The sequence below is a fragment of the Nanorana parkeri genome, unplaced genomic scaffold (genome assembly GCF_000935625.1).
Source record: "Nanorana parkeri isolate BGI_ZX_2015 unplaced genomic scaffold, ASM93562v1 scaffold15, whole genome shotgun sequence".
In the NCBI taxonomy this organism is placed as follows: Eukaryota; Metazoa; Chordata; class Amphibia; order Anura; family Dicroglossidae; genus Nanorana; species Nanorana parkeri.
In genome coordinates, this window is record NW_017306283.1 from 334,129 (window position 1) to 359,034 (window position 24,906).

Here is a 24,906-nt window from a genome sequence, read left to right on the forward strand (position 1 = left end):
GATCTGAGGGAGGAAGATACAGCATTGTGTACAGCAACAGCTAGGAAAGGAGGGGAAGGAGGTGGCTGCGAGCATGATTGTTGCTGGCCCACTTCCAATGTTTGTTCTGCTTGGTTTTGGCATAGATGACAGCCCTGTTGAGCTCAGACACATCCCCAGGGCTCATGAAACACCAGAACAAAATAAGGTGCCGTGATCCACAAAACTTTTCATCTTCAAGAAAAGTATGCTATACCTGTACATCAATGTACTCTTTCTTAGTACTGTATTACTTAAACAGAATAGATGCTGTTCTGCATTTTTCTTTCCTACTTTTTCAGGTGCTCTATTGATGTGATCTATTTTGAATAAAGCAGAGTATTGAGCAGTAAGAGGATTATTAAATGTGGTTGAAGATCATGGGTTATAAAGAGGACAGTTTTTACTAAAGGGTAAGAAGAAAGGGTGAGGTAAGATACAAGATACTAATTCATATACTTTCAATGACAACACATGGGATTAGGTAACAATTGGAGCTGACAAATTGGTATTATTTTTACTTCTACAGGCTTGTCTACTATCATAACTAATGGCATCAGTTAGTTTGAATGCATTATGTTTCTCAGATTTATGGATCAGACATATAAAGTATGGTACTTGTATTTTTCAGATTTTGAGTTACATTCCCATGATTTATAAGTCTTGGATTTAGCAAGCTTCAAGTTCAGTTTTTACTTTGATTAAAAAAGCACGTTATTAAATTGGACCTATACTCAAATGTCAACCTTTAATTAGGTAGTTAGTCATGTAATCGCTAATGAAGGGAAGAACCAGACCTCAGACTGGCCGAGCTTCACTAATACGAGCAGCACTGAAGGTAAACTGGAACAGCATTTTCCCTAGAAAAATAAATACTTCAGTTCTTCTATTTCTTTTCATTTATCCATCCCAATTAGACTCCTAAAGTGATCCTGTTACTAACTCCCAAAAGTCAAACAAAGGCATCCTGTCAAAGATGATGATGAATTTTCACATGTCCGGCTAGCTGCAGCCACAACTGGATTGTGACACTTCCACGTGTGTTGGATACCTGGCCCCTCACTGCATGCAAGGACGTAAGGGCTGATGGGTGGAACCACAGCATGTGGTGGGGGACTAGTAGTTTGACAGAGTCAGAAATGTTGGATACCAACGGCAGTCATAGCTTTGCATCTTCTAATGTTGGGTGTTTTTTTTTTTTTTGGGAAGTTAGCAACAGGGTTCCTTTAGCATAATATTATATAGCATAGAATTTAACATACAGTTTATGTTAACACTAAGTAAATGTCCAATTTAAGTGTAGAGAAAACGCATAAGACACCTTTTAAAGGTCAACACAAAACAGGCACCACTAGAGGGACAGCTTCATATCCTTTCTCAGTGTAAACACCCAGGTTCTTGGAATACATAAGTGACCTCATGGGTGCTTACTTTCTGAGCCAATGAATTGTGATAATTTCCCTGCCCTTTCAATCTCCAAGATATCACAGTTGGCCAAGTACTGTAATGGGCAGCATTACTGGTCAATAGTGAGGCTTAGGATATAGGAAAGGGTGAGACCAGGCTGCAGACCTATCAACTATGAAGTAAGTGCATATTGGAGCATTTGGCATCCCAGGTACCTAGGGTGCTAACAATTAGAAAGGATCTAAAGTCCAAGCATAGGTGCCTGCTGTATGTTGACAATGATAAATTACGTAGGTATATAACATTTCAGTCTAGACAGGTTTTTGTTTCTAACATTAGGAGGCCATGACGCATAATACAATAGAAATGGAACCCCAATTTAATAATCTGAAAACCACTTTTTGATTAAAGGGCATTGTGCTATTGATAAAAAAGGATTTTCGCTCTTGGTGTTAGTGTATGTGTGTGTGTTTTATATTATGTGAAAATCGTGTTAACTTCAATTGGACATATGACTTTGTACTGGCTCCTGCACTGTTTTCAGAGACTGTGCCATTTGCTCTTCTGCATGATTGTGGCTCCATCAGGGAAGTAGTAGACAGGAGCAGGAGCCATAATGTGAATACTTGTTTGGCTATATTAAAAATCTACATTACTTGAAAAACACAGCAAACACATGAATCAAACCAAATGAATCACTAACCCTTTGGCTCAACATTCATTTAAAGTGAATGTAAAACCCCAATTTTTGTAGTTTTAAATACATTAGGGAATGGTTAAGTCCATTTTTGGTTGCTCTCTGTGTCCTGTCAGGGAGATTTGCCTTAAAGCAGTACTCCAGGGAAAACTATTATTAGTGCTTGCTGTGTGGCTACCCCCCGCAGCGCACAGCAAGGGTTAACTGCTCATTTTGGCCTAGGGAGCTAACAAAGTTATACTCACCTGATCCTCTGAGCCGACTGGCTGTGACAGCCATCCCTCCAGCCTGTCCCCTCCTACACTGCAGCGATGGAATGCCCCTTGGCGTCCTCATGTCCAATAGACTATGTATAGAACGCAATGATTTACGGGACCATAGACCCATGCAGCAAAGGGGGAGAGAGGCTCCAGGGACTGGTCTAAGAGCAAGCCGGCTCAGAGTATCAGGTGAGTATAACTTTTTAAATGTCCTCCCTAGACACAAATAATTAGTTAACCCTTGGACTGTGGGGGTAACCCCAATGCAAGAGTTAATAATAATTGCCCCCAGAGTTCTTCTTTAATTTTCTGCCCCAGAGACATTTAAGAAAGTTAGAGATTTCTTGCAAGTGAGAGAATATCCGTTCTCAGCCATTTGTCACCAGACAAAGTGTAATTAAATTAGGGAATGGGTAAGCCCATTGTCATTTTTTTGTTGCTATCTCTGTCCTGTAAGTGGACTTTCCCTTAACTTTCTGCCCCAAAGACACTGGAGGACGTTAGAGGATATCTCTTCAAAGTAAGAGGATATCTTCTTAGTCAGTTGTCACCAGAACAAGCTTCCCCATAGGAAGATTTTCTCTTCCCTCCCATTCCTGTGACAACTCAAAAATGTCAGATTTCCTGACAGAGGTTCTAAACGTTCCACTCTCTTTTTAGGACTAACACACCAAAAAAAAACGATTTTGCTTTACATAAACTTTAAGGGCTATGCAACTTGGCATTAAACTTTTTATGGTGTCTGACAAACTTGATTAAAGTTAATTATGTGTTATACAAGAATTACCTTTGATCCCATGTAAAATGCAGCATTTAGCGTGTAATATTTATAGATAAAAAGATATTTGCATGTGTAGCAGTGTTTCACAGCTCTCTGACAAAACACGCAAATGTTATGAATTCCATGATGCATTCTAACTGATTACAGTTTAATGGGTTAAATTAGCTCCGCTTCTGCTTTCTTTAAGTCTACAGCTACAAATGGGTTAGGAACAGTCACAGAAATACTTACATTACTTTAAATCCGCACAAATGAAAGGCATGGAAAATGTACGAAATCATGGCAACTGATGGTAAGCATTCCCGTAAACAGAGAAAAATATTTCCATGAGAACATGTTCCAATATTCCATTCTTTTTCAGGGATGGTCACAATGTTTAACCGTATAGCTTTTACCTTGCAAATGGATGTATACTTTTTAATGGTGTATAACATAGAGAGCTCTTAAGACATGGACATATAACACAGCGCAGTAGGTTTGAAACCATTTACATCAATGAATAAATAAACTGGCAATGTGGTTAATTTAACAGAGCGTGTGAAATAATAAAACATATTTCATATTAAAAGGGAGAAATCTGATCCAGTTAAATCTTGGCAGATCCTCAGCAATTGGCTAGTTCTTTTTAGAACTGCTTGATAGTGAATACTAAAAATAACCGCTATTTAACTACAGATGTTTGAATTGGTTTTTACCAAATAAGGCTGAGGGATAAAAGGTCATAAGAGACATGAGATTTATCATCCTAATAGTCCTTGTAAAGCTTAGCATAACTGTAACATAATAGGGATCTGTGAAGGATATTGGTATACTGGAGAGCTTCTAATTAAGGCACTGCCATTGTGAGGTAAAAAGGCATTTAAAAAATACAAGAACTTTTTCTTACTGTTCTAGATGTCATAATGGCCTCAAACCGTCCAGACGATGGTTCAAAATTATATTGTCCATTATGCCTTGGGAATGTAGTTTTAAAGGCTTAGTCCTAATGTTCATCTACCTACCTCAGCTATTACAGGCTCACTACTCTGTAATATTCCTTGTTAATTTTTGTTATGGAAATTGCATCTGGTCAAGTTAGACTCCTTGGCTGGAAAAGCAGAGCTTGAAGTAACAGTTATTTTGCCACTGAAGTCCCAGAAATGTAAAAGAAGCTGAGGTATAAAGAACGTGTCAGTGTCTGCCAGAATGTGAAATGGCAGCTTTGGACTCCTTGACACTTTTAGGAACTCCACCCAAAGTCAGGAATTTATTGCTGGGTGAGGGGTCATTATAGCATCCAATTCTTTCCAGGGAGGCACCACTGTGAAGTTTCCTCTGTGATCTCTTCTTGCTTTTTATATTGTTGGTTCCTTTTGGATCTATGTTCATGGATTGGAAATTATCAGTCAAGTAAACTGGGCAGTGAAGATTTGGGTGCAGAAGATATTTTGCTCTAGGGCTAAAATCCTAGGTATATGTTGCTGCGATAGAACAGTTTTTATTGCAATAATCTTTTTTGATTAGATGATTACTGGGTTAAGGCTTGGTTTTAGGAAATAATTCAGGTTAATGATTAAGGTTAAGAAATAAAGAGGGGTCATCTCAAGGATTAGATTTAGGGGCTGATTTAAATTCAATAGTACATTTGGAAGTTGGTTTCAGAATTTAGATTAAGAATTGTTTACTTTTTAGTGTGATTTGAACATATATTTTGTTGGTGCCAAAAGTTCCCTGTGACTAACATATATCAAGAAATAACATGCTATCCATTTTTTTCATTCCTGTCTATGCCCCAACTGGAAAATGTTCACAACATTATCTCTCCCAGTGATAATGTTGTCACTGTTGACAGAAAGTGAGAGAAATCTCCAACAGGGACAACACTTTTAACCTTCCTGCTCTCTATTGTTTCCTTACTGAAAGATTTCCCTTTACTTCCTGTCATGGAATTACTGTTGGCTGATGGTCAGTAATCTATTAGTTGCTAATTTGTTGCTTGGTCTACTGCTGGGTGTTCAGCTGCCCATCTCTCTGTATACCCTTTGCCGTCCGCTCAGGTACCTCCTGTCTAGCTATTGTCCTCTCCTCTTACTCCATTTCATGTGTATTTGGGTGTCCAAGCACATTAATGTATATCCTCCTGACTTCTGATTAGCTGGATCTTCTTTAAAAGGACTGCAGATGCCCCAGTCTGGATATCTAAAGCAGAGTTTACTCTTGCCTGAAGATTTTCATACTTTTGTTTATTTATGTTTGCCTGATTGACCCTTTCTTAAGTACTGTGGCTTGCTTTCTAATCCTGCTTTGTATAACTCCTCTGGTACCATATTTACCAAACTAGTGTTGATCCATGGCTTGTATCTGAATATACTTTGCCTGACCCCTTTGATACTACATTTACATGTTTGGTCCCAGTTAGGGAAACTGCTACATTTTTCAAATTGGATAATCTGGCACATAGTAAAAGATTATTTATAATTTCCTATAACTTCCTTGAAAAGTGGTTAATAAAGTTGGATTTCATTATATTAGTGGTTATTGAGTCTGAACAGTGGATTGACCCTGACACAAATATAAGCAGGTATGCATATTGTGCTTGATTTTCGCTGCCCTTAAAGCTAACATTTTGTGTACTCAGTCTCTAAGATTTTTTTAATAAACCAGCTACCAAGATGTGACATGTTTTGTACATGATCTGTTTTCCTGACTCTGGCAGAATCCGTCTGTGCTTGCTGTAGGTATTCTTTTCTATGGAACACCAATCAAAATATGAAAGGTTTGACAGACTGCAACAATGTGATACGGTCTGTTCTAAATATATTGGTTACAGGTATTTACACAAATGTTTTACATGAATTGTTTGCATTTGTTCCTATGGCGCTACGGGTAAATATTAAAAATAACTCCAGGCAAAAATGTAAAAACTTTCACCATTTTTTATTTAGTTCATTACAATAAATCTATCCTTACAATGAGTTGCCACTTGCCAGTTATTGTGAACTTTTAGCGACATTCTAGGTCAGAAACTGCTGGCAGAAAAAAATGCAAGCAGATAAAGGTGAATGTGAATGCCTTTCGGTGGGTTCTAGAGTGCCCTGAAAATCCTGAAAGTCTAATATGCAAATACTAATTTCAGTTCCTGAAGTTATGTTTGGGACTGCCCGCTTCTAAGTCCTTTGTATTGCTATCAGTCCATCACTTAGATTGGATTGGATTTTACTGACACATAAAGGGACCTGAGCTTTACATCAGGAATTGAAGCTGTTTTGCATCTCTTGTTGCTGGCAGTTTATGTACCTTAATATGGGTAATGATACACTGTGAAGCTAAAATCAGGTATGTAACAAAGTGCCTATTCTATAAGTGGATGGGCAGGAGGTGGAGGTACCTTGGCATAATGAAAGAAAGGGTGGGAATCCACAGTCTGGTGACATTCCTTAAAGGAGAATTTTGGGGTTAAGGCTTTTCCCCATAGTTCTCCTTAGGGTAACGGGAGGACACAAACTAGCGTCCTCCCGTCATCCTAGGCTCAGTATACCGCGAACTGTAGCTTGCGGTATACTAAGACACCACAGCTGAAGTGGATCCCGACAATTATGTCTGGATCCGCCCAGCTGCATGACTGACAGCTGGCTCTGCCTACCTAGAGGCAGAGCCAGCTGTACCCGCCCCCTCCCCTGTCCGTTCCGCCAGTCAGGGGAGGGGGGAGTCTAGTCCCTCCCCTGTCACGGCTCTCTGCCGGAACAGGATCGAGAAGTGAGCGAGCCCCGGTATGTGTTCGCTCACTTCCCAATCTACTCAGCCTACCTGTGACAGTTTCATTGTCACAGGTCGGCTAGAACTATGAGGTGAGTGAAAAGCACTCACCTCATAGTTCTCCTTTAATAGACCAAAGTGCAGAAAGGTAATAGATTAGTGACATTCTGCAGAATTGTAGGATCAATCTCCCTATTTTATGTAGCCATACAGCAGGGCTATATGGACCACATATACTGTACATATGTATGTATATACTGTATATGCATAGATATATGATCTACTAAATTTATGGGTGTGTGCTCACTTAGGATCCAATGTATTCCTAACATTTGGATGAAGTTGCAGTGATTTGGTAAGCTGAAACATTTTTCATTAGCTCTAAGCAGATTGTAAACCTAGCCACACGGCTATTAACCTCTTTTTAACCAAAGTATCACACATTCAGCCAAAAAGAACATTTTATGATTAGATTGTGACCAGCTTAAAACATTACTGACATATCAAAAGTAATGGCAGAAATACTCTAATTAAAATACTCAAATGATATAAACAAAATACTTCAATCAATTTATTTAAAATGTACAAGCATACCATTCAGTGCATTTCAGTTAATATACAAGAAAAACATCTTTTTTATTAATGTCCAAAGAAATAGTGTCCTAGTCCAATCAAAGTATATATAACAAATAAGAGATTCTGTCTTGCTAAGGGAAAGTAGTAGTAAGCGGTAGAAATATTGACTCATACATGTTTAACTTCTGCTTCTTTTGTATCCTTGAAGACAAGCATATAGGAATGCTAACTTAATTACATCTGTAAATAGCTTTATAAATAATGCACATCCAGTGTCAGCTGATTAAAATGTCATGTATATTAGGATCACTATACCAATGCATCTCTTTGACATTTTCTATTAAAGGAAACCTGTAGGCTTCTAGTGCTGACCTTCTTCTGAAATGCTAGTTGCCTGACTGTGTGTGGCTTCAATACTTTGGAGTCACTGACCCAAAACAAGCATGAAGTAAGTTAGTCAGAACATGTGGTCTGCATACTTACTTGGGTCAGTGCCTCAAAAAGTAGTCTGTTCCACTCATGACTAGTAGAATATAGGACTGTTCTGGGCTCATGGACAACGTATTATTTATCTCTAGCCAGTGAAAGATATTCTGGCCATGTAATTACATTGCCCTATAAAAAACAAACCAATCAGTGTAGCCTTGGTTAAATAGAATTTATTTTAATCATTTTTCTTATTTAGGGACTTTAGGAATATTACATCTATAAAATAGATAATAGGGGGTCTTGTCATGGCCCTTTACCAGTAACTGAGGAGCCATATGTGGGTTTCAAGTGTATGTGACATCATAAAAGCTTGAAGCCAAACAAGGATTGCTTTATGTATCTAAGCAATACTTTTATACACTCAGTGTGGTTTACTACAAACTGCTACATCTGATTGTGATTCACAATCTGACAAAGGTTAGGGACCTCTGGTTCAAAGAATTGAAATAATCATAACATATTTTGCGTTTTCTTTTTTAGTTGCTAAAACTGAAACTTCTTGAAGAAAATGTAAAAAGAAGTAGTAATTCGCCACAAAGGCCAATAGGTGTACATGTACTGATGACCCATAGATCCTTAAGGACTCAATCTAGATTATGATAGTAAACTCCAAACATGATGGCCACCACAACAATTGTCTAAAACTCTGTGATAGAAAATCGCATTGGCACCCTTCTGCTCTAACCGTTTACAGATATCAATTTTGCAAGCTCTTACGAAATGTCTGAGGGCAGACCCCTGGTTTTCTGCTTTTTATAAAGATCTTACATCATATATTACAACAAGTAAATGTTCCCAACATCAGGAGGTAGTGAGACAGACTTGCACCTATATTTCTAGTGGGATCTGAAGTAGAACTGGAATGTACACATAGAAGTGTTAGGGCCATATTTCAAGAACAGTACATATTCAGCAGGCTAGTGAAGTACTAAGCAGTATTTAATTGACATTTGGCATATTCATGACATCTGAACTGTACAGAAAAGCCTAACTGTTGTCTACTCGCACGCTAACAGATGAAAAACACCGCCCCATACTTGCAAATAAAGGGGCTATGAGGCTATCTGTAACACCCTTCCATATTGCTTGCACAGATGGTAATACCATAAGACAGGTCCTCACAAATGGCATAACGAACCTGAAAACAAAACAACAAAGTTATAGTTTTTCATCATCTGTGGAAAAATGTCAACAGAGATTGGAATAAATTCCAAATAATGTAATTGCTATGCTACTATTGTGATTGTACCAAGTATAATAAAGCAATGAGTGAAAACACAAACATAAAACAACTCTAATTGAACCACTTTCATATGAATAGCTCAAGGTTCCCTTATCTGTGCCTGCACATAACTGCATGTTTGAAGGGAAAATAAGCTCACTTCACTTCCCATATTTTTTTTAATAACCTCCATAGTGTTAAAGTTATGGTCAGTTATCTAAATGTGACTGCAAGTTGGTTGAAGCTTTCGGGTCATCAGTATATGTGTGAGGTCACACAACATGGCTCCTGTCTGGTTTTGGGTGCTTGGCTGATGTTGGTACTGTCAAAATCCAATGCTAGAAAGAGCTAGCATACCAGATAAATAAAGTCATTTTACTGAAAGTGACACTAAACTAAGAATTAAAATCTTAAAAATGTATTCAAGTACCCTAACTATTAACAATACTGTACCTTATTAGTGCATCACTCGGCTCCTCCAATCATCTCTGAATTTGTGCTAACACTGCCCTTCCCTTTGGAGGGTGGCTACTTTCATTCCCTATAGTCCCTGTGTGTGTTGTAAAGTAGCCACCGCTCCAAGCTCACTCCCGTGATGAACTACAAACTCACATTTAGTTTAGTGATGTACAAATAAGATACATTTTTGTTATTAGTTAACATACTTGAATGCATTTTTAAGATTTAACTCCTGAGTTTAGGGTCACTTTTAAGTTTACAATTTTAAGTTGTCACCAGCACATAAATAGAAGAGTAATCTTCCAAAGGGGACACTTGTTTTAGTATCAGCTGACTGAGAGGTTTTCCTTTACATTGGAGATTCCCTTTCACTTCCTTTTGTGTGTCAGACACAGGATCTGATAGAAATCTCACCAGTGGCTTACAGACAGCAAAACAAACTTGGTAAGGGTTTTAATTATTCCGTTATTGAAAAACCACAAAAAATGGATTTAGATACACCTTAAGGAGCCAGGATGTTTGACACATTAAAGCATGTAAACCAGCATGCATTTTCAGTGCAATGTGGTGAGATTTTATGTCCAGAATGATTTTGAAGGACATACAATGGCAAATGTATCTGCACAAATTTTTTTATCTGGGGCTGCTTTTTGTTTTCACATACTTCTATATGGAGGTATGGGTGATTCAACAGATAGATTTTGTGTATCCCCCTAGTAGAGCCTTAAATTGTTCAAAGTTATTCAACATGATCACAACATTACTATGCCAAAAAACTAAATTCCCAAATATGGTAGTAAGTCTTGCATTTGTGGATGATCATTTGCATGTTAGTGCCCATTCTATAAAACCTGACTTTACACACAGATGGTCTATTCACCTTCCCACTTAAAACAGGCACAGACAATGACAGAAATGCGTCCCCTAGAGTCTAGGGCCTAGACCAAGGGCAAACACAGGTCAGCCATGAGAGATAAGGCATCTCTGGAGGTACAGACAATGTGTGTCTTGATAATACGTCATATTTACATATTTTCCATATTTAAAAGGTCTTAGACCAGCATTTCTCAACTTTTTTTTTATCCTCCCTTCCCCAATGACCCTTCCACCACCCCATCAGCGCCTCTTGTCCAATCAGAGAATGCCTAGTATTCAATCATATACTGTAGATACATTTGCTGAATGGCTGCTGTGCCGAGCTAGCGAACCCCCTGTGTTTTAGCAGCAGGGGAAGTCGCTCAACACAGCAGCAGTACAGCACTGAAAAAATCACTGTAAACCACTGAAGTAGTGCCGGGTACTACAGTGTTTTACAGAATCCATCTGCCCTACCAACGTATGTATATATACATATTTATACCTGGAGTTCAGATTTATTTGCATGCATAGTAAAGCATAACACTTATTTATTACCTCTCACAGAGACCACAGTACCACCCCTAACAATAGATGAATCCAATCTTTGCTCCAGAAGGACTGAGCCATCATCGTTTAGGCTTTATCCAGGGTCAGCATGCCTGCTCAGAGATTTCACAACTGGGCAGGCATACCATATGCTTAGATTTTGCAATTGCACAAGGACCCCTTGCTATTTTTAGGGCCAATTTATACTAGACATGGGTCAAATGGTTGCTGGGACCCCTCTCACTGGCACACGGACCTGAACATAGCTTTATTCTATCCAGCTGTCAGTTGATACACAGAGAATGTTTTTACTTTGGCAGTAAATCAAAGGATGGCCCAAGAATTAGTTTTGCATAGGGTCCCTGTGTTACTCTGTCCACCACTAGACACCACCATGGAAATCCTGCTGTAGTGCATATCTTAGTTGTGTTCACAAATATTTGACGCAGACCAGTTCCCGCTGCAGTCTTTCACCTTTGATTGCGATTTGCTACAAAGATATACAGGGTTATTCACAAAGCTGCCGAAGGCTGCCGTGTGAATAACCGATCCGAAATGAAGTGAGCCAAACGCTGTTCGGCTATTCACTTGAGGCTTGGACAGCTGATTTCAGCCTTACATCGGCTGAAATCAGCCGTACATCGGCTTGCTTTGGCTGGCTTCGTGTCGGCCGAACATGCAGAGCAAAAGTGCAGAAGGAATTCGACTCAGCCGATCCATATGTTGGAACCTCCGGCAGCCTACTCGCTGCTGTTCGGCCTATTCTCATAGGGGCCGAACAGCAGTGAGTGAATAGCCGAATGCCGCCAAGCGGCATTCGGCTCGGTACCGCCGAGGTACCGAGCTGAATAGAAAAACAGTAAAAGAAAGTAGAAAGAAAAAAGTCGAAAATTATTGGGCGGAGCTAGCAGTGACAGCTAGCTCCACCCAACTGTTTCCTATTGGCCGGGACCTACTGTCATTACAATGAGAGCTCGGCGGAGCCGGCGGTGATATCACTGCCGGTTCTGCTGAGCTCTCACTGTAATGACAGTTCAGCATCCCCTGGTTACCAGGTAACCAGGGGACGCTGTAATGACAGTTCAGCGTCCCCTGATTACCTGGTAACCAGGGGACGCTGATATGTCATTTCAAGTGGCCGAAGCCAGCCATGAGATGACAGCTGGCTCCGCCCAGCTGTCAGTAGCAGGTTTTTTGGCCGGCCAATGGCCGGCCGTTCAGCCCGCTTCGGCTTTCATCTCGGCTCAGTCGAGCCAAAGCATATGCCTTCGGCTCCACCGAGCCGCTCGGCCAACTTCGGGAGCTGTACGGGCTATAGTGAATAGCTTGAACAGCAGCCCTTCGGTTCTACTTAAGACTTACTTAAAGCTACGCTGTTGCAAAAATAAATGCTAAACACAAATCCAATGAAGAAAAATCATCCATCAAAGTCTCTGCATAATACAGGACACACTAATGACATATGGTAAGCGGGAGGGACCTCTGAGCATAACAAGGGACACAGGAGAGAGGCAGGGTCGCTTTAAAGTAGTTATTCAATGTAAAGTGACTAAAAAGTATTTTCCCCCATACTGTCCGTCTTTTGGCATGCTCATTATATTAGGCCAAATGTGTCAACCCTTGCGTATTGACTCAAACCCACTTCAATTAACCCATGAGGCTTAGAGGTCCCTCCGTCCCATCTCTGGAAGTTGGGAACTATGTCCTCCACTCTGCGCGGTCCTTCTAGTATCTTTCCAACATGTTTTCCAGAGGATTACAAAGTACTACATGTGATCCCTCGGAGCCATAGACTAAAATGGCCTTCCCATATATCTGTCATAAGAGGAGCATTAGGGGGTACTTTAGTCACATTTAGAGTGTCCCTTTTAATACCGGTGCATACTCTGTAGTGATCACAAGATCCATTATGCTTTACAAAGCATGGAGGACCTAATACAGGAATCACTCTCTGTCTTTCTTTAGCTAGAAATAACTTTACTTGCCATCTAATATCTCAAAAAGCATTGAGAACTTGCAATAACTGGATTGTATCAAATTAGATTACATTTGAGAATTTGTCTGCTTCAGATTCCAAAGGCCAGTGCACTTTTATTCACTTCCAACAGCCAATCAGGTTGAGGAGTACTTTTTCCTCCTTATTAATTGCCTATTTGAATTAAAAGCAATGTAAGTCTATTGTGAGGCCCATGACCCATGTGACCAAATTCAGGCACAAAACCTGAAGCCGCCTGTCATGAGCAAAAGATGATGGATGCTTTTGCTGATTTCCGAGAATGCTGGATGTCTAGCTGACATGATGATGCTTTTAGCTTCAATATTTTTTAGCAACTGACTTGTAATAACTATAGAGATAACATAGTTTATTTACTAAAAGCAAATAGGCTGTTCACTTTGAAAAGGTATTTGCACGTTGCAGGGGAAGTTTCCCCTTAGCTTTGTGAATGAGGTGGAGCCCCACTGACTTCCATCAGCCAATCATACCCAAGCAAAGATACTGTTTTTATATTTTCTTTGCACACAATTGGGTATTCTTTGCAAAAGCAAATTTTCACCACATTCACTAAGCTAAGGGAAACTCCTGCAATGTGCATATCCCCGTGCAACAGCCTATCTGCCTTTAGTAAATCAGCTCCAAGGAGTTCTGATCTTTTGCTTACATTTTCTGTATGACTGTTCTAGGTCTGTTATATATTAGTCACACCCAACCCAGACAACTAGGATTTTCAGATCAAGGCCAGCAATGGCTGCCTCCATATTTCTCTCATGTAACCTGTCATGAGAGACAGTGACCACTGCTGACCTCTCCTTCTAAAAGTGCACATTGCCTGCTGGTCATGCCTACATGCTTGCTTCTTGCTTTAAAGGAGAACTATGAAGTGAGTGATTTTCACTCAGCCTCATAGTTCTAGCCGACCTGTGACAATGAGACTGTCACAGGTCGGCTCAGTAGATTGGGAAGTGAGCGAACACATACCGGGGCTCGCTCACTTCTCGATCCTGTTCCGGCAGAGAGCCGTGACAGGGGAGGGACTAGATTCCCCCCTCCCCTGACTGGCGGAACGGACAGGGGAGGGGGCGGGTACAGCTGGCTCTGCCTCTAGGTAGGCAGAGCCAGCTGTCAGTCATGCAGCTGGGCGGATCCAGACATAATTGTCGGGATCCACTTCAGCTGTGGTGTCGCTCACTTCTCGATCCTGTGTCGGCAGAGAGCCGTGACAGGGGAGGGACTGGATTCCCCCCTCCCCTGTCCGATCCTCCAGCGCTGACTGGCAGAACGGACGCGGGAGGGGGCGGGTACAGCTGGCTCTGCCTCTAGATAGGCAGAGCCAGCTGTCACTCACGCAGCTGGGTGGATCCAGACATAATTGTCGGGATCCGCTCCGGCTGTGGCGTCTCAGTATACCGCAAGCTGTAAACTACAATACATTTTATGCTTTGTTTTTGGGTTTAGATATGCTTTGTCTTTATTAACCTATGCAGCACCCTGTAGTGAAAGCTCTATGCATTACATTTAAAGGTCCATTTAAACTGTTATTCAAATATATACAATCAGGCTATATAACTATATCAAACATATGTTTTACCTTGCAAGCAGTGTGTGTTTCAGTACCTTCAGTGGGTTTGAATCCCACAGGATCCCACTGCTGTGTTGCTTGGCTAGGCCTACCTGTGTGTGGTCACTTCTAGGGAGTGCTGATATATTGTAAACTGCCCACACAATAATAATATGTACATATGGAAGTATAATTATAAAATTAAGCAGTCCATTGCTACAACTAAAAATAAAATGATATCAGGAAAATCAAATAGATGAATTACCAAATGTGCAGGCAGCTGAGGATGGCGAAGAGCACTCCAATAACAAAGGCCAGTGGGATGGCGAGGAGCAGGGTGAGCACCTTGTAGATAAGGTATTTACTGATTTCATATAGTGCAGTGCTGCAGATCCACACCTTATCAAAGCTGTGAGTGGTCTCTGGCTCTGCGATCAGATCTTCAAAGCCTAGCTGGAAAACACAAAAACAAACAGAGAGCGTTATTAGCAGAAATCACACTCAAATATCATTGCAGTCTTGGGTACCTGCACTACAAGTAGAAGCAGAACTGAGACTCAACTATTACACATGTATTTCAGCCTTGGTTAACTATAAGTGGCAGCAGAACTGATCTCCAACTAATACACAGGCATTGCAGTCTTTGGTAACAGAACTACAAGAGGCAGCAGAACTGATGCCCAACTAATACGCAAGTAGTGCAATCTTTGATAACAGAACTATAAGTAGCAGCAGGACTAATCCCCAACTAATACACAAGTATTGCAGGCTTGGGTAACTAAACCATATGTTGTCTAAGAACTGATCCCCAACTAATACACAAGCAATGCAGTCTTAGGTAACAGAATTACAAGTGGTAGCAGAACTGAGACTCAACCATTGCTCATACATTGCAGTCTTTGGTAGCAGAACTACAAGTGACAGCAGAACTAACCCCCAACTAATACACATGTATTGCAGTATTTGGTAGCAGAACTACAAGTGACAGCAGAACCAAACCACAGCTAATACACAAGTATGGCAGTCTTTGGTAATAGAACCACAAGTGGCAGCAGAACCGATCCCCAACTAGTACACAAGTGTTGCAGTCTTTGTTAATAGAACAAGTGGCAGCAGAACTGATCCTCAATTAATACACATGTGTTGCAGTCTTTGGTAATAGAACTACAAGTGGCAGCAGAACTGATCCCCAACTAATACACAAGCATTGCAGTCTTTGGTAACAGAACTACAAGTGGCAGCAGAACTGATCCCCAACTAATACACAAGTATTGCAGTCTTAGGTAACAGAACTAGAAGTGGCAGCAGAACTGATTCCCAACTAATACACAAGTGTTGCAGTCTTGGGTAACCTAACTATAAGTTGGAGCAGAACTTAGACTCAACTATAAAACAAGTATTTCAGCCTTGGGTAACATAATTAAAAGTAGCAGCAGAACTGATCCCAAGCTAATAAGTACTGAGTAACTGAACTACAAGTGTCAGCAAAACTGAGACACCGCTATTACACAAGTATTTCAGTCCTGGGTTACAGAACTACAAGTAGCAGCAGGCAAGGTAAAATCAAAATCGCTGGAGCCTTATTGTCTTTGCCACATAAAGAGATACAGAAACATTTCAGAATTGTATATAAAAAGGGTTCAGCATTCAGGAAAGTGGTGGCAAAGTCCCAAATTGTGATGTCCCTTAGATCAGTGTCCCCTTACCTTGAGGTGGCTGTTCAGATTGTGGGGGTCCCGATCCAGGTGATTAGTATCATACGACTTCTCTGTCAGCATCGGCATATTGGAGCGGTTGAACTCATCCTCATCCATGAATATACGAGCGTCAGCTTTCTCCTTTTCTAAGCCCATGGTGTGTCGGAGTTGTGTGTGAGCGGTGATCTGTGTGCACCCCCCTGAAACGGTGTCCCCCTTCTCCCCGGTGTGTCGGCGCAGACTGTACTCTGGACGCTGGATACAGGACACGCCTCGCTCTACACACCCAGCCGGGGGAGAGAGAGGAGCCTCTGCTAGGAGGGGGCACTGTGTGTGTGTGCTGGAAAGTCAGCAACAGCTATATGAGTGCACATCACATCACAGCACGCACACAACCCCAACACTCTTCAGCTAGGATGCTGCCGTACACCTGCTGGGGAAATATTCTATAGTGACTGCTTCTGTTTTTACAATAATATTTGTTTATATTGCTTATTTATTTATTTCGTAAACAAATTCTATAATGCTTGTTTTTTTTTTTTTAAATTTAGACTAATATTTATATAGGGAATGCTTATTTTCATTTAGAATAAAAAAATGTATAATGCTTGCTTATTTTTATTTCACATAATAATTATAAAGCATGTTTATTTTCTTTTAGAATAATATTTTATAGTGCTTGTTTTTTTTTATTTAGAATAATATTTACATAGTGCATGTTTATTTTTATTTAGAATAATTTTTCTCAAGTGCATGCTTATTTTTATTTTAAAGTGACATTAACTTCAGGAGTTAAATCTTAAAAATGCATTCAAGTACCCTAAGTATTAACAAAAATGTAACTGATTTATGTATCACTTAGCTGTAGATCTTCAAATCATCTCTGAATTGGTGCTGACACTGTCCTTCCTTCTGAAGGGTGGGTTCTGTTGTTTCCCATGGACCCTGTGTGTGTATTGTAAAGTAGCCGCCACTCCAAGCTCACTCCAGTGATGGAGTGCAATCCCATGTTTGGTTTTCTAATTGCCAGCACCGAAACATGCCAGCATTTTACATGCGATTTAAAAATGCAGGCTGTGGTGTGTCCCATAGAATGATCTCTGGATAATGTTTTGGAGAAGACTCCCTGGTAGGAGGAGAGGCCAGTCACATGACTTTGACAGCTCTTGTGACCGGGCTGACTGGCATCTGGCACTTTAAAAAAAAAAAAAATATTATTAAGGCTCCATTCACATATAGCGTTTGCATTTCCCGCGAGGGATGAAAACGCTAAAATGTTTAATCTGCACGGATTCCACTCATTTGCAGCTATTATATAGCCACGAATGTGCGGAATCCGCCATATTACCACGCTTGTACTATTTTGTGGGCCATGCAGTTTTGTATCGTGCGGCTGCCGCAAAATTATTAATCAATGCATTGTTTTTTTCTGTTTAGAGCAGCTCAGTGTGTATTCGGCTGGCTGAATATGTTGGGACAACCGCTCCTATGTGAATGGAGCCTAACATGAATGGGGCTGAACGTATTTATAAGGTCCACCAATGTGGTTTATAAAAGTGCCATGGTACAGTCATACAACTAATTTATACATGGCCCCTACGTCTGATTTGGCTTTCCCTCTTAGGTTTAATATATGCTGATGAAGGATGAACAAGAGCACCCAGCACTCATGTTACTTCAGGCAATATTCAGCAGTGCTCAATGCATCTCAGTAGTTCCACTGGAGTATTCCATGTTTTAGCTGGCTCAGCACAAAGTGTTAAGAATAGGGGATTTGGAAGTATACGCATGTGTACTGAGCCATTCAGCACAGACATTTGTGGGACACTTGATTGGCTCACCCTCACTGACTTCTCTTCTCTAAAGCCCTATGATAAAATGTTAGTAGAATGTGTAACGGTTGGAACCTCAATTTTATTGCTGTATGTGTCCTGACTGGAGGGATTCATACTTACTATTGGTCCTGGTGCCCGTTGTCTCTGGTATAGGGAGTGATGGGAAATTCAACACTGTTCTGTTGTCAAGGAAGGTGAGGGAAATCTGCCAATGAGGCCCCTTTCATGCGGTCGGTCGAATTGGGTCCGTAAACGGCTACACCCGGTTTACACCCGCTTATCACCGACTCTGGCTGGGCCCGGAGAAACAGATGGATCAGACATCTGTTTTGCCGGCCCAGGAGCAGCCAGAACAGGGGTAATCTGATGTAAACAGACACATGTCCATTTACATCAGATTCCCCATAGACCAACATGGGGTCCGGTAGTTTCCATTCTTTCATCCATCGCAAGATGGAGGAAAAAAATGTACTGACATGGATGTCACAGTGGTGACATCCGTGCTGTACTGCTGGGCACGGATCCTCTCCTGATCAGCTTGTGTGAAAGGGGCCTAAGTGGAGACATCTACTCCCTATCTTACTTCCTGCTGTGTCTCTGGCACTGGAAGTGAAGGGAAAGGGACAACAAAACAGAAAGAAAAGACTTAACAGGGGTCTTAATCAATCAATACTCTATCCAAAAATGTTGTGCATTTCCATACACTGTAAAGGGCCCCTGTCAGCAAAAGGTCACTTACCTGCAAAAAGAAGACTGCATATATTTACCTTTCATTTGGCACATTACCTAAAAAGCTGGCACTTTACTGCTCACCATCCTCTGCCTTCAGGAATGTGAATAACCTGCTTCCCCTCTCAAAGTAGTTTCTCTTGCCGGCTTATATGTCAAAATAGGAAATACGGGTTGGCAAGAGGAACCACAGCAAGCGGCTGGGTAATTAAGTATGCAACCCATCTGAGCAGTCAAATACTTGCAGAGGATGGTGAGCAGTGAAGCTGTAGCTTTTTCACATAGATGCCACTGGAACTGTAAGTATATGCTGTCACCTTTTAGTAGGTATGTTTTACAAACATGTGATCTTGTGCCGACAGGGCCACTTTAAGGCCCTTACCACCCATATCCTGGCAGAGTGTTCTGTGGACTATAACTAATGAGTTGGATGCCCTTTTATTCTTCCCACTCTCTTCTCCACAGGAAGAAGCTTGTGTGCTCTGGAAATCCAAACATGCATTCTTATAATTAAATATTTTTTACTTTACTTTTAGGGGCTTTGGGGAAATATTAGGGGTCTAAACAGATAGTACACAAAGTCCTCAATCTATTTTTCTGTATCCCCTGTTATAAATTAACAGGAATCCTCACTGTCACAGGAGGCTGATTGAGCGGTGTAGGGAGGAGAGCTCAGCCTCCTGTGACAGCGCGGCCTGTCAACGCCCACACGCCGCTCTGCCGGACTGTGATAGGAGGCTGAGCAATGTGGGAGGAGACGCTGGCCGCTCACAGCGCTCTCCTCTCTCAGGGCTTGGCCGGCTATCACAGTTTCTCTCCTCCCCGCTGGGACACAGAGCAGCGCCCAGCGGGGAGGAAAGAAAGCAGGGATGCGCCGATGTATCGGCAGGAAAATGGCACTTTCGGCATTATGCCAAAAGTGCCATTTTCGGCCGATATGTTTTTTCGGTGGCCCATATGTCGGTGCATCCCTAATTCTTATGAAAAGATCTTTCAGAACAAAGTTGGTTCATATGGGTATGCTGATCTAGGGAAGTCTATGGGTAGCTTTAGAGATTGCATATTGCTGGAAACAGTTAAAGCTGAACTCCGGGAATAAAAACTTTCATTTATATAAACTTCCATAGTAGTTATTACACTGTAGTACACAAGCAGCAGTGACATCATCACTGAGCTGCACACAGTGGGGAGAATTAAAAAAAATTGGAGCAGACAAAATATCTTGAGCAGCTGCCAATGGCAACCAATCAGCTTCTGTCTTTCATTTTCAAAGCTTAAAGAAGAATTCCAGGTGTTCAAATGTTTTATTAACCTTTGCAGTATGGTTACCCCCCGCACTGCAAGGGTTAAGTGCTCGTATAAAGTGCTTGTAAAAAGTTATACTCACCCAAAGCTCTAAGCCAGCTTGTTCTTAGACTGTTCCATCCAATGCCTCTCTGCCTCCTCTGCAGTGGTCTAAGGCATCTATAGCCTATAGACTTGAGGCTGCTGAAGAAGATTTCAATGCTGCAGGGAGGGGGGAGACAGGCTGGAGGGAGCACTGTGACAGCTGGCTGGCTCGGAGCTTCGGGTGAGTATATCTTTTTTACTTTTTTATTTTAGCATCTAGACACAAACAAGCACTTAACCCTTGCAGTAGCTCCAATATACCTTAGAAAAATTCCTGGAGTTCATCTTTAACTGAACAAACTGAAGAGAGAAGCTGATTGGTTGCCGTAAGAAAATTGTCCTCTCCAGTTTTTAGGCATTCCTTACAGTATTTGCAGAGAGCAGAGCTGTGGGAGAGACTCAGCCGGCTCACCCACTACAGGCAGCCTGCAGGAAATACAGGAGGGGGCAGATGCAAGACCAGTCGCTCCGTACAAGGAGAGAGAGAGCAGCAGTGACTGGTCTTTAATACAGAAAGCTCCTGCACAGAGACAAAGTCACATAGTGGATAACGGCACAGATATGGGAGTTGTACACGAAGCACACCAAGTTTTAGTAAAAATACAAATTTATATTAAGGCAATATTTGCTTATCCGGGATTTTTTTTACTTTAAATTAGGTTATTTTAGTTTAGCTGGGCTGGTGGGCCAGAGTTGTATGCTGTGCTCAGGATTCTTTGATGGAAGGTTCCTTTGCCATAGCTATAGGGACATTAGGGATGTTTGCAATATCTCAGAGATTATTCATTATGGCATGCTCAACATTGCTTATCTCTTCAAAGTTCTCCCATTTCTGCACCTTGTCCCCAACAATCTCTATTCATTTTGACAGAAAACCTAATGCAGTTTGTCAAGGTGTTGACTAAAGTTGCCAATTGGACATTCATTATGCCTACTCTGCTATACCTTTTGTTTCATAAATGGTGCCCATTAATACAAAGAGGTGCCTTTTCCATGTCCTACACCATCTGCTGTATTTAGTATTTTCTGTGATATTAAAACAAAATAAAACTTATAATGAATGTAGCAGATGCATGTGCTTGAGAATTCAAGTAAAAGAGTTATGAAACTTCTCTCATCCACCCAAAAACTAACTTTTAACTCCCACTGGACACTCACAAACCTTGAAAACAACATGCTATATAACAGAAAACATTACATTTTTAACAAATATGTTATAGTTCGAAATGCAGCAGCAATGTTGTAACAGAGATATTACAATTTGTACATTTTGGTAACATAGGTTTCACAATTTATTTATTTTATCAAAAAAATGTGTTTATTATTATTATTATTTGTTATAGGTATTTATATAGCACCAACAATTTACGCAGTGCTTTACATACTACACGTTCACATCAGTCTCTGCCCTCAAGGAGCTTACAATCTAAGGTCCCTTTTACATATGCATTCATACAAAGCTGATAGAGACAGAAGCCAATTAACCTTCCAGCATATCTGGGAGGAAACCGGAGTACCTGGAGAAAACCTACACAAGCACACGGAGAACATACAAACTCCTTGCAACTACTACATTGTTTAAGGCCCCTCTAACATGGGCACTGTACGTTCTGTCTCAGCAGGGGATCTTAGATGGATCCCCTGCTGAGTCAGTTGAGAACAGATCGTATGTGACATCCATGCCCATTCTGATTTTTCCTCCATATTGGTATGGAGGTAAAACGGACCCAAATAATCACTATGGGTTGCCGGATGTAAACGGACCTGCCTCTGCCTATATCCTCCCACATCTGGTCAGGTCAGTACAAGTGGACCTGGGCGCAAACCTTTTGTGTCATGTCAGAAAGACCAAAACAGACACAGAAGTGTATGTGTGGGGGCAATAGACAGACGCATGTGTGCTTACATCCAACCACTCATAGGAATGTATTGATGTCCGTTTTTCATCCATGTAATTACAGGTCAAAAACAAAGAGGGTTATTCACTAAGCTGCCGAAGGCCGCCGAGTGAATAACCGAGCCGAAGTGAACTGAGCCGACGGCGTCCGGCTATTCACTTCGGCTCTGAACGGCCGATTTCAGCCAGGCATCGGCTAAAATCATGGATCCAACAATGACTTATTAAATAAGTGATATAAAAATATATAAATATATCTAAGTGAACATCTTATTATGTGAAATAAAAATTGCTGAAGTGATATGTGAATAGACAAAACAGAATCAACAATGTAAATTGACTAATAAAAATTGCTTAAATATTTATATTTATACTTACTTATTTATTCACATTTATTTATATTTAAGCAATTTTTATTAGTCAATTTACATTGTTGATTCTGTTTCGTCAGAATAATTCCATCAGTGATAGAGGACTACAAAACATGTCACAGAACTTAGGCACATACAGAAGATAACAGGAGGCAGGAACACCATGTAGCTGGGAGAGTTGGCAGGCTGTGTAATCAGGAAGCTGCTGGGTCCTCCTGGCCGAGGCCCCAGCGCTGCCTCAAAGTGTGTTTGCAGGCTGCTCTGCCTCACTGCCGTGTGGCCGTTTGCATGTGCAGGCCCCAGTGCAGCCCCGGTTCCACCCCTGGGTCCCCCTTCCAAACCATACCAAACCCTTTAGATCTGATAGGAAAGTTAGGAGGGACCCCTATTTAAAAAAACAAAGTGTGTGGGGTTCCCCCCAAAAGTCATTCCAGGCCCATAAGGTCTGGTAGGAAGTTAGGAGGGACCCCAAGGTTAAAACAAAAAAAATGTGCGTGGTAGGAATTTTAAGGAGGAACTCCACCCCCAAATATGGGGGGGAAATGTGGGGTCAGCAGGAAGGGGGGGGGGACTGAGCATCCCCCCTCCCTTTGCCATACCAGGCCACATGTCCTCAGCACTGGGAGGGTGCTTTTCCAGGGTCCCTCCTGGAAAAGCACCTTGTCCCCATGCCGATGGGGACAAGGGCTTCTTCCCCACAAGACCTGGGGCTTTGGTTGTGGGGGGTACGGGCAGAGGGGCTTATTCACATCAGAGTGGCCCCCCCATTCACTAAAGGGTTAAATAAAAATTTTTTTAAAAGAGGCCAGACTTTTAGAAAAAATCCTTCAATTGGAGAAAAAAAAACGCAACAAAGGATTTTGAGTCCTTTATTAAAAACAAAATACAAAAAAAGGCAACGACTCGGAGAAATTAAAATAATTTTTTTTTTAAACCACACGCCCACCGACCTGTCCACACGCGACAAACTCCCACCGCAGAATGACATTCTGACAGATGCCAGCTAAATATAAACAATTGGGCATAGATAGCGGTGACATCACCACTAGCTCCACCCAACTGTTTATATTTGTCCGCCACAGTCTGCCCACAGGTCCCGGAAAAATCAAAACAAATGAGCGGAGCCAGCCGTGACATCGCGGCTGGCTCCGCCCAGCTGTTGTCATTTAATGACAGCTCAGAGTCCTCAAGGACGTTGGGCTGTCATTGAATGACAACAACTTGGCAGAGCCAGCCATTACATTACGGCTGGCTCCGCCCAGCTGTTGTCATTTGCGGGAAGAACGGTCATCTTCGGCAGACCTTTCTCCCCTCTTCGGCTATGAATAGCCCATACAGCAGCCCTTCAGGTTCGACTAAAGCTACGGCTAAATCCTTCGGCAGGTAAGTGAATAACCCTCAAAGTGTGTGAAAGGCGCCTAAGACCGCAGTGCAGATCACTTCTTTGCACCTATTTGTTATGTTATTGTGGACTATTTTAAGTTATGTTTATGGTACTTTATGGAAATTATGTCTATGATACATTTTTAAGATTCTAAACTCATTGTCGTTTCAATAATCCTAATTACTGAGCTTCCTTACTTGTATCAGCATGAAAAATAAATAGATTTTCTCTTCTGAAGTACTTGTGGAAACTTCTGACTTCTGTGGGTGTGGAACAATAATTGTCATGAAGGATGTACAGAACAACTCAGCAAATGTTACAAAGTGAACAAAACTATGTGCTTGCTATTCTTCCAAAATTGCTATATTATACAGTAACAAAAGAAAGCAATTTAACAACAGCAATACAGAAACACAGTTTAGATGATTTGTATCTGAAAATAACAGAATACATACCTATAACTGTGCACAATACATGATGAGACTGTACATTTTATCATATAAAGAGTTGTGTTTGGTAAACCTTGCAGACACCTAGATGTGTTTGCAACAATAATCACAAACCCAAGTCAGACTATAATACAAATGTCAGCTTCTGTGGTCAGCAACTCAAAACCACAACCTTGTGTTTCCTATGTCACATTATTGGCCAGTGAGAATGTCCACCATATATATGGAACAAAAGTAAGATGTAGGAGGCAGGCTTTAGTATCAACTGGAGAATAATAGAACACTCGGGTTTCAGACCTCTATAAAAGGGACAGTATGTGATCATTTATACAAGTTCCTAATGGACATAATTAGGCTGAGGAGGGTACTGGGACCCAGGCCCGGATTTCCCACAAGGCCACTGAGGCCCGGCCTCGGGGTGGCAGAGCGCAGAGGGCGGCAGCGGTGACCTTGTGGGAAGTTGCGGGCTCCGGTGTAAGGTGTCCGCCGGCCGCAAACTACGGAGCCGGTGGGCGGAGCCTCGGGCCGCCCCGTCGTGATTGGACGGTCC

At 41.4% G+C, this 24,906-nt stretch overlaps 1 protein-coding gene across 1 annotated transcript; it reads right to left on the reverse strand.

The window, feature by feature from the left end:
• Positions 1-8,889: 8,889 nt before the first annotated feature.
• On the reverse strand, positions 8,890-16,583 carry CAV2 (caveolin 2). The gene is made up of 3 exons (XM_018558592.1): positions 16,312-16,583; positions 14,871-15,058; positions 8,890-9,101 (listed from the first exon to the last, which is right to left on the reverse strand). Exons 1-3 carry the CDS (start codon positions 16,456-16,458, stop codon positions 8,951-8,953), a joined length of 486 nt encoding a protein of 161 aa, XP_018414094.1. The 5' UTR covers positions 16,459-16,583; the 3' UTR covers positions 8,890-8,950.
• Positions 16,584-24,906: the final 8,323 nt, after the last annotated feature.